The sequence below is a fragment of the Triturus cristatus genome, chromosome 3_1 (assembly GCF_964204655.1).
Source record: "Triturus cristatus chromosome 3_1, aTriCri1.1, whole genome shotgun sequence".
Lineage (NCBI taxonomy): Eukaryota > Metazoa > Chordata > Amphibia > Caudata > Salamandridae > Triturus > Triturus cristatus.
Genome location: NC_140583.1, coordinates 304,365,261 through 304,376,105, shown reverse-complemented (window position 1 = coordinate 304,376,105; position 10,845 = coordinate 304,365,261). Strand labels below are relative to the sequence as shown.

The window sequence follows — 10,845 nt, the reverse complement described above, 5'->3', positions numbered from 1 at the left end:
TGGGGGTACCCCAGAGGTGCTCAAGTTTTGTAAATAGCTTAAAACTCATCTGTTTTCATATCACTGACTTAGTCTGGCACAAAAGTTTCCTTTTTCTGGCTTCTTCTGCAGCTCAGCTTTTAGCTGTTCCTGGACACCGTTTTTTAATATTAATTCATACTTGATCTTCTGTGACAAAATCTAACTCTTGTGTATAGCTGCAGGACCTACACCTCAGCACACGTTGCAGAATCTATCCTGACCTGCTTCTAAACCTAGCTGCTTTCTGCGGCTGCCTGCAGGCTGTTTGCCAGGCCTGCCTCTGCAGAATCAGGCCATGGCTGGCTTCCTCAGAATGTTCCCCTGGAGTGCTGCAGGAACGAACCCTGACCTGCTTCTACAGATTGTTCCCCTGGAGTGCTGCAGGATCGAACCCTGACCTGTTTCTTCAGATTGTTCCCCTGGAGTGCTGCAGGACCGAGCCCTGGCCTGCTTCAGTAGATTGTTCCCCTGGAGTGCTGCAGGATCGAACCCTGACCTGCTTCTTCAGATTGTTCCCCTGGAGTGCTGCAGGATCAAACCCTGACCTGCTTCTTCAGATTGTTACACTGGAGTGCTGCAGGATCGAACCCTGACCTGCTTCTTGAGATTGTTCCACTTGGAGTGCTGCAGGATCGAACCCTGACCTGCTTCTTCAGATTGTTCCACTTGGAGTGCTGCAGGATCAAACCCTGACCTGCTTCAGTAGATTGTTCCCCTGGAGTGTTGCAGGATCGAACCCTGACCTGCTTCTTGAGATTGTTCCACTTGGAGTGCTGCAGGATCGAACCCTGACCTGCTTCTTCAGATTGTTCCACTTGGAGTGCTGCAGGATCAAACCCTGACCTGCTTCAGTAGATTGTTCCCCTGGAGTGTTGTAAGATCGGACCCTGACCTGCTTCTTCAGATTGTACCCCTGGAGTGCTGCAGGATCGAACCCTGACCTGCTTCTGTAGATTGTTCCCCTGGAGTGCTGCAGAATCGAACCCTGACCTGCTTCTTTAGATTGTTCCCCTGGAGTGCGGCAGGATCGAACCCTGACCTGCTTCTTCAGATTGTTCCCCTGGAGTGCTGCAGGATCGAACCCTGACCTGCTTCAGTAGATTGTTCCCCTAGAGTGCTGCAGGATCGAACCCTGACCTGCTTCTTCAGATTGTTACACTGGAGTGCTGCAGGATCGAACCCTGGCCTGCTTCATTAGATTGTTCCCTTGGAGTGTTGCAGGATCGAACCCTGGCATGCTTCAGTAGATTGTTCCCCTGGAGTGCTGCAGGAACGAACCCTGACATGCTTCTTCAGATTGTTCCCCTGGAGTGCTGCAGGATCGAACCCTGACCTGCTTCTTTAGATTGTTCCCCTGGAGTGCTGCAGGATCGAACCCTGACCTGCTTCGGTAGATTGTTCCCCTGGAGTGCTGCAGGAACGAACCCTGACATGCTTCTTCAGATTGTTCCCCTGTAGTGCTGCAGGATCGAACCCTGACCTGCTTCAGTACATTGTTCCCCTAGAGTGCTGCAGGATCGAACCCTGACCCGCTTCAGTAGATTGTTCCCCTGGAGTGCTGCAGGATCGAACCCTGGCCTGCTTCATTAGATTGTTCCCCTGTAGTGCTGCAGGATCGAACCCTGACCTGCTTCAGTAGATTGTTCCCCTAGAGTGCTGCAGGATCGAACCCTGACCTGCTTCTTCAGATTGTTCCCCTGTAGTGCTGCAGGATCGAACCCTGACCTGCTTCAGTAGATTGTTCCCCTAGAGTGCTGCAGGATCGAACCCTGACCCGCTTCAGTAGATTGTTCCCCTGGAGTGCTGCAGGATCGAACCCTGGCCTGCTTCATTAGATTGTTCCCTTGGAGTGTTGCAGGATCGAACCCTGGCCTGCTTCAGTAGATTGTTCCCCTGGAGTGCTGCAGGATCGAACCCTGACCTGCTTCCTCAGATTGTTCCCCTGGAGTGCTGCAGGATCGAACCCTGACCTGCTTCCTCAGATTGTTCCCCTGGAGTGCTGCAGGATCGAACCCTGACCTGCTTCTTCAGATTGTTACACCAGAGTGCTGCAGGATCGAACCCTGACCTGCTTCTACAGATTGTTCCCCTGGAGTGCTGCAGGACCGAGCCCTGGCCTGCTTCAGTAGATTGTTCCCCTGGAGTGCTGCAGGATCGAACCCTGACCTGCTTCTTCAGATTGTTCCCCTGGAGTGCTGCAGGATCAAACCCTGACCTGCTTCTTCAGATTGTTACACTGGAGTGCTGCAGGATCGAACCCTGACCTGCTTCTTCAGATTGTTCCACTTGGAGTGCTGCAGGATCAAACCCTGACCTGCTTCAGTAGATTGTTCCCCTGGAGTGTTGTAAGATCGAACCCTGACCTGCTTCTTCAGATTGTACCCCTGGAGTGCTGCAGGATCGCACCCTGACCTGCTTCAGTAGATTGTTCCCCTGGAGTCCTGCAGGATCGAACCCTGACCTGCTTCAGTAGATTGTTTCCCTGGAGTGCTGCAGGAGCGAACCCTGCCCTGCTTCAGTAGATTGTTCCCCTGGAGTGCTGCAGGATCGAACCCTGCCCTGCTTCAGTAGATTGTTCCCCTGGAGTGTTGCAGGATCGAACCCTGACCTGCTTCTTCAGATTGTTCCCCTGGAGTGCTGCAGGATCGAACCCTGACCTGCTTCTGTAGATTGTTCCCCTGGAGTGCTGCAGAATCGAACCCTGACCTGCTTCTTTAGATTGTTCCCCTGGAGTGCGGCAGGATCGAACCCTGACCTGCTTCGGTAGATTGTTCCCCTGGAGTGCTGCAGGATCGAACCCTGACCTGCTTCAGTAGATTGTTCCCCTAGAGTCAGTGGTCGAAGTGGGCGGGAACGGCAGGGCACGGCGTGCCCCTACTTCTTTAATTCTATAAATTCCGTTCCCCTACTTTTTTATTTGGAACATGCGTCCCTGGACGTATGAAATACCCAAGGCCTGCAGAGAAGGCTGGCATTAGTGGCTGTTTGGGGACGGGCGGGGAGCAGAGAAGAAAAAGGTCGCGTCTCTTGCTTCCTGCCCAGACAAGACAAGGACAGTCGGTGTTCGCTTCTGCTCTGCCGCTGGCAGCTGCCCCCCCCCCCCTCTCTTTCTTACTCTTATTCCCTCTCTGTCTGTTTAACTCCTCCTCACTTACCGAAAACCGTGACTCAAGAAATGGTTCTCACCCTCTCTTTCTTCCTGTCGTTCATTTGTTCCCCTGTGAAATGGATGCAAAAAAGAAAAACACTTTTGCTGGAAATGCCATTTTGACATTTTTCTATTCCAAAGTGCAGCCACAGAAATAAAAGATTCAAAATATGAAAACTTAATAACTAAATAAAGCAAGACGGAGTGTTGTTAAAGTGGCCAGATCAGTTTTATTCAAACCCCAAAAACATTAGCGTCACTTTACTGAGTTTGTCAGTGAAGCGCTGTTTTCCCCCAGTGGGGAAGTGCGCCAAACCTGGAGGTACTGCAATACCTGGCTGATGGGTAGATTGGAAAACAAAATGTGTACGGCGGCTTTGTGTGCACAAATGTGGTCTTTTTAAACCATACTGCTTACGTTTTGTAAGCATATAAGCAGTGGGCATTGAAATGGGTCCTTTCTGGGCCCTGTAGTTTTCAGGCAGAAGCACTCACGGATTTCTGAATAGTGAGTGTAAAAGCGTTAAGTTCACCATGTTGTTCCTGCTGACATTTCACAAGCTTTATTTAATCTTTCATTCCCAATGAGTGTTTGCTTTTTCCAGGATGTTGTTACTTTTTTCTTTAGGCAGCATATTGCTCTTGCCTAGTGCGTAATTTGAATTGAGTTGCATCCAGTTGTTTATAGCAGGTCAAATTGGATTGTAGTTGAAGGCAGTGTGAATTTCTCTCAGTGAGGCAGTATGGTGTTCAGTGAGGGAGCGGATGTAGCACTGGGGGCAGAGCTGCCGAATTTAGAACTGGGGAACCAGGTTCAGCCTTCATGACCAGTCCCCCAGACCATTCTCCTCAGGGAGCACATTCCCATGCTAGACCTTAGAAGGCCCTGCTAATCCGGAAAAGCCCTGGTGTCTTAGCACCAGCAGGTGGACCCTAGCAGTGGCAAGTGTGGGTTCACCTTGAAGGCTTGTCCACCACAATCCATACTGAAGTTCACCTCCAGTCTTGCTGGCAGGCCTACAAAGTAGCAGACCCTAGAGCAACAGTGAGGTCACAGGACCCCTGAGAAGAGCTGGCTCTAGAGCGGTGCGACCAGTGTGACCGCAACGGGCGCTGACTTAAAGTGGAGGTATTGTATATTATGGTTTTAAAAGCACTTGATGCCTCCTTTCTATCCTACAGCAATTTTCGGCAATAATAAAAATGTCATGATAACTCTGGTGAACAAACGTCTTACTAGAGCGAGATCGGAGTTTTGTCTAGTGAAAGTTTTGACTCATGGAAAGATAGAGCAGAGGGTTAATGTGCCTGCTGCTAAGAACATGTACCATGCCCATCACAAAGTGCATATATTGTAAATAGGTCAGTTGGTTACTGCTTTTGTCAGTAAGATCCTTTTGCTACTTGCAGTTTATAAGTTAAAATCCTAACAAAGAACAGTGAACAGTGAGCTATTCACTTTCATCTTAGAGCTGTATACAAACTGCAAGGTATAAACTAGAGCGTTATGTTCTTTGCTCTAGGCCTTTGATTATCCTGATGTTGCAAAAAGTGTTCATTTGGATACAAATCAATAATGATTATTAAAGAGGACCCCCAATCATGGTATTAAGTTTTAAATTCTGAGTTTGTGTTTCTCCAGATCAATCAATATTAAGCTATACTGCCTACTAATATGGTTGTCATGTGACTCCTACACCTTGTATTCCTTTGTCTTATGTAACATTTCCCATACAGTGATTTACACACATAAAATTGATTGTCTCTGTGTATATTGCTGATAACAGAAAATCCATGGCTCAGAAACAAATGGCTTGTGCTTCCACTTTTAAGCATATTTGGGACATTCTGTGATTAGAAACATATCCCACTTTGTGAATTTATTTTAATGTCAATAACTCATATTAATCGTTAAATAATCATGTGTATCCATTGGTTGAATTACATAACATGATAAGCTGTAACTGGTCAGTGAAATGCCAAACAAATACTAAAGATTGGGATGTTTTGCCAATCCTGGCCACACCTCTAACTCCGCCCACTGACCCCATCCTCAGGTTATTCCCGCCCTCTGATTCTCCGCCCACAGTTCCCCTACTTTTTTTCCCCCACTTCGACCACTGCCTAGAGTCCTACAGGAGCGAACCCTGCCCTGCTTCAGTAGATTGTTTCCCTGGAGTGCTGCAGGAGCGAACCCTGCCCTGCTTCAGTAGATTGTTTCCCTGGAGTGCTTGCTACAGGAGCGAACCCTGCCCTGCTTCAGTAGATTGTTTCCCTGGAGTGCTGCAGGAGCGAACCCTGCCCTGCTTCAGTAGATTGTTCCTCTGCAGTGCTGCAGAATCTGCCAAACGTCTGCTCCAGGACCTTCCACTAGTTAGCTGTTGCATAATCAGTGCCAAGAAGCCATGCCAAAGACAGGGATGAGCTACACAAACACCACATGAGATTACCATGGTGTCCTGTCCTGTGGAGTGTGGAGTACTCGTTAGTCCTGCATTCCTTACTACAATAGTGACATAATGAGTTCCTGGTCTGCCCTAGTTTCAACCTACTGTCCACGGCCAGAGAGTCACCCAGGGCCTGGTGTGAAACTTTGACTCAACGCCATAGCGCTATGCAGAGCTTAATTTGTCAATTAAGTGATGTGCCCTAAGTTTTGCTCGCAAGGCGTGGCCCGCACGACAAATCAGCGGTGCTGCATACCAATGCCGTGCGGTCTTGATTCCACCACATGCCCCTTTCATCCATCACCAGACACTCCCTGCCTCTTTAGCTCACTCTTGGAGGGTATTTCGTAACCCTGCGTACTGCCTTTTTTCGTGTTTCATCTTCGTTTTGCCCTTTTTGTTTTACTCTGTTGCTCTGAATGATAGTCTGATGAGGAAAATAAGGGTCAGTCCCCAAAACTGAGTTCTGGAGGCCCCATCTGCTCCCACCTGCTCAAGTTAAGCACTGGCGCCTCGTTGTGGGTACGTGACGTCTCTCACGTCATGGCAGCTCAGACGGGAGTCATTTCAGAGTTGGGTCCAAGACAGTCAGCGTCTGCTCGCCTCATTACACAAACTAAACCCAAAACGCCGTCTAAGCTGCGCGGGATGATTTTTGAGGCTGTCTGCCACATTGCCAGGGTGGGGGGCAGGTAATTAGCAAATTAGTAATTAAGTGTTCTCTGACAATTTGTGCAAGGTTTTAGCCCGGGTAATCCCCCTGGCGTCTGCCCGAGCAGCTGCCACGTAACCTCCCACCGTCTCAGCGTGACCCCGCGCTGCCTTTAATGTTTGCTGCTTGGAGGAGGGGTTCAGGGGCGCGTTATGGCTGTGCACGGCCAGCGCCTCACAACAATTATCACTCTCCTTCATGGAGCAGTTGGTAAGTTATTTATGTTTTTTTTTTTTTAAATCTAAAGCTACCGACAAATAAAGCTGCGTGCGTATGTAAAGCATCCTGGTTTCTGGTTGTGATTTAATTGCTTTGCTGTTTCGAATCAAGTTGGATTCAAATCTTTAGGCAACCTATCTCTGTGCTCACGTCCGCAAACCCAATCTCGCGATTGTAATAACAGGGGTCACCCGTGGCGACCCTGAGGTTTACCAGGTAGGACACTGAGCAGGAAGTCCTGGTTCCTGAGCCGCTTGAAAGGAAAAGGAGCAGGGCATCCCCAGCGCGAGACACAAGCTAAGGGCCCGGGACCTCAAAAGACACAGGATCCACCCTTGAAGAAGCGGCTAGACGCTACTGGATCCCAAAGCCAGGTAGCACACAGGGCCTCATTACGACTTTGTCGGTGTGGGAGGGGGCCACCATGCCACCGTCTGCACCTACACCGCAAAAGTTGCCCGCTGCCCGCCAGTTTACGAGTTTCCTCGCGGTCTGGTGGGAGGTACTTTGGCGGTCCCGCCGGCAGTACAGTTCTAAGGCCCATATGTGAGCCCTATAACTGCAACGCCGAGGGAGCGCCAAAGTCCGTACCTACACGGCATGGACTTTGCAGTCCATGCTGTGCAGGAACAGGTGTGCATGCACACAGCGGGGTACAACATGTGCCCCCCTGCATGCACACAATGCATACGTGAAGAGTCTAAACGTTTTTCTTAGAAACAAGGAGCTCGTGTTGCCAGACACCAAGACTGTTCTTGAGTTCATCTCTTACCTCTTTTCTCAACCACCCTACACTTCCTGTTTCTTTATCTCACTCTTGCAGGTTCTTTTCCATCCCTGCTTTCTCCCTTTGTCACGTTTTAGGTCTTGCCTGAGCCAGCGCTTTAGCGCTGCTCTCGCGAGAGCTTTTGTAAAAGGTGGATTTGGAAGTGCAAACCAGTGCTTTCAGGCCGCCAACTACAGTGCATGTGCGCCCGCCAACTACAGTGCATGTGCGCTGGGCGCGCGCACCATTTGGCAGCCTGCGTGATCATTTCGCGGCCGCTTTGATGTTCTCAGTGAGCCGCGCGGCCACTGAGAACATCAAAGCGGCCGCGAAAGTGCACACCATTTGCCACCCCCGACCTTATCCCACTTCCTGCTTGTTTTTAATGCAGGTTTATACAGCGCAAACTCGTGCCGTAGGTACTGGAGCTCTTTAAATGAGCACAGATTACGTTACACAAAGACACATTCAGGCACGGGGAGATTAAGTCATTATTATGGTGGCCAAATGCTTAACTTCTTTTTGCAGGCAGCACAAATGCTTACGTTTATTTTGCAGGCGGCAAAGAACAAAACAGCGGGACGGTAAAGCACAGTGCTTGCTTCCTTTTATTTTCCTTCATTTCACGGACTCTCCTGGGACCACACCTCTAACTGTAATCGGTACATAGCGGGACGGTAAAGCATAGTGCTTGCTTCCTTTTATTTTCTATTATTTCACGGACTCTCCTGGTCCGTAATTTTTGTTGAATTTGGGGAAACACCAGCCAGCAGCTTTCATGTAACACGGCTGGTTTTTGATGCGTGTGCAGTTTTGTTTTGTTTGAGTGCTTTTTTTTTTAATGCAGATTTATACAGCTCAAACTCGTGCGGTAGGTATTGGAGTGCTTTAAATGAGCACGGATTACGTTACACAAGAACACATTCAGGCACAGGGAGACTAAGTCAATATTATGGTGGCCAAATGCTTACTTCATTTTGCAGGCGGCACAAATACTTAACTTTATTCTGCAGGCGGCACAGAACAAAACAGCGTGACGGTAAAGCACAGTGCTTGCTTCCTTTTATTTTCTGTTATTTCATGGACTTTCCTGGGTTCCTACTTTTTGTTGGATTTGGGAAACTACACCATCACAGCTGATGTCAGCTGTGAGCGTCACGGACTCTGTTGGGTCCGTGCTTTTCGTTGGATTTGGGAAAACATGAAGTATTCTTTTTTCTCAACTTTAAAAAGGTAATTACATTCACCGTGCATTTAAAAATATGCGAATGCAATGGGGATGTTGTCTTTTTACCCCTTACTTTAGCAGCAACCTATATTTTTTTTAGGAGCTTATCATCCTGCTGGTTGTTCAGTTGCATCTCACAGATGCTGCGAGCCAAGAGATTACAATCTTTACTGCAAGGCTCAAAGCACTTAATTAGCTTGTCCTGGTTTCCTTTCCCAACTTGCAAACACATGCTAACACTTCACACTAAACCAGACTTTCGGTCTGAGTTTTTTCCCTAAACAAATGTCAATAGATTATAATCTATCAGCACAGTTACAAAATAAAGGTGAACTCGAAGTTATTTTAACCAAAATTGAAAACGTATTGACCAAAACCACATTATTTTTTTAAAAACGATAGTACTTTTTTTTGTGTGAGTGCGTTTGGGAATTTTATGAATTGGATATAACATGCTTCAGGGTCTATTTACACTTCATGCGCACTGGCTACCGGCATGCGCGCACCTTCTACGGACGCAAGTACAGCACAATGGAGTCGAGGTACACTGGCGAAGTGGTTTTTGAAGTGAACGTTGTTTCTAATTTAATTAGTGCTACAGGCATTGAATAAAATAATGGAACACATTTTGGAGTCGGTCCCTGAGGAGTAGATTGTGTGTAATCGGTACATAGCGGGACGGTAAAACACAGTGCTTGCTTCCTTTCATTTTCCGTAATTTCACTGACTCTTCTGGGTCCGTACTTTTCCTTGGATTTGGGAAACTATACCATCACAGCTGATGTCAGCAGGGAGCGTGAAACTTGCTGATATATTTTGGCAGTGAGATATCCGATGGAACACATTTTGGAGTCGGTCCCTGAGGAGTAGGTTGTGTGTAATGCAATAGGTCTTGCATTTATTTGAGTTTGAGCTATTGGCATTGTAAATGACAATGCCTTATATTTATGTTTTGGTTTTAAAATAAATAAATAAAAGGGATTGTTATTTACAATGCCAATAGCTTAAACTCGCGTAAATGCGAGACCTATTGCATTGCAAATGCTTGTTTTCTATGTTTCTCTTCTTTCTTATTTCATTTACGGTCTAGTGCTCTGGGCTTAAGGGGGCATCCAGTGTAGTGGAAAAAAGGTTCTCTTTGCTCAGTCCTGCCTCTGTCACAATCTCTAACAAGAGTTGTTCTGCTGGTTGATAATTTCAGCCGGGCAAGGCTTTAAATGTGGCGGGTTGTCAGACCCAGCAGTAATTGACAAGCATTGGCATAGCCAATAGGTCTCACTTTTGGGACCTTATAAGTGTTTAGCAATGCAACAGTTGATGTTGTTGCGCCAAGGATATTCGACTGCATAACTAAATACTTATAAGGTCCCACAGGCGAGACCTATTGGCTATGCCAATGCTTGTTTTTCTTTGAATTCTGGAACTTGTAGTCTTGTGTATTCCATTATAAGACAGGACTGTAAGTCCCAGAATTCAAAAGAAAAGACCTGGACTGGACCTAGGAGACTTGGCAGCCATGCGGACTATATACTGCAATTATAGATCTGTAGCAAAGTCCTGGGAGATTTTCTCCGGGCATCATTTTTAGCATTCGGAAACTGGGTTAAAAAATTGTTAACTAAAAAAACAGACTCATCTAAACAGGGAGAGTTCACAATCACGGTGCAACAATTTTAGCAGCTCAACTAAGTGGGTGTGGTCAGTTTAGCCCCATGCTGCAGGGTGTCGGATATTGACTTTGAAAAGTGTACTTGTGAGTGAGGACGGTAGGCCCGCCCGATCTGACTTACACTGAATGTAGTGTCTGTTTCAGCCAGGAAGTTTTTCGCCCCCTGGGCCCCTCCCTGCTCTGCTGGGCGTGTACGTGTGGGGAAGAGGCAGGGACCGAGGCGTGAAGGGGACGTCTCATCAGCAGCAACAGCCAGCATCCTGCGGCGGGCAGGACTGTGGGCCTGGTGCCGTAGGCCTGCGCCAGGCAGGGGAGGCACGGGGTCTATGGAAGGGAAAAGTAGGGTGGAGGAAGTTTGGGTGCGGCGGTAGGCATAACAAGAAAGAGAGAGCAGAAAACTGGGGTAAAGGAAGGGAGTCCTGGGGCGAGAGGGCAGCGACAACACGTGCAGGGATGGTCGTAATAGCAACAGAGGAAGTGTAGGGGGCGGGCCTGGCAACACTGACCGCAGGAAAGAGGAGAAACTGCTGCGAAGGAGGTGGGTATGAAAACACAGAGCTGAGGAACTGACGGGGGAGGGGCTCCAGGAGAGAGGAGGGGGTGCGGGAGGGGGCCTGCCATGGCAGGGTCCGGTC

At 48.2% G+C, this 10,845-nt stretch overlaps 1 protein-coding gene across 5 annotated transcripts in view; it reads left to right on the top strand.

Moving 5' to 3' along the window:
* Positions 1-6,370: 6,370 nt before the first annotated feature.
* NR2E3 (nuclear receptor subfamily 2 group E member 3) overlaps positions 6,371-10,845 on the top strand; it is a 242,011-nt gene continuing 237,536 nt past the window's right edge. For 3 of the 5 annotated variants that reach the window (XM_085643973.1, XM_085643976.1, XM_085643974.1), the window contains exon 1: positions 6,768-6,921. Coding sequence is in view for 2 of the 5 variants with exons in the window: in XM_085643970.1 (XP_085500096.1) it covers positions 6,444-6,538 (95 nt within the window). In the remaining 3 variants the exon portion in view is untranslated. Of the gene's footprint in view, positions 6,539-6,767; positions 6,922-10,845 lie in introns of those variants that run through there. The other 2 variants (XM_085643970.1, XM_085643972.1) reach the window with 2 other exon arrangements.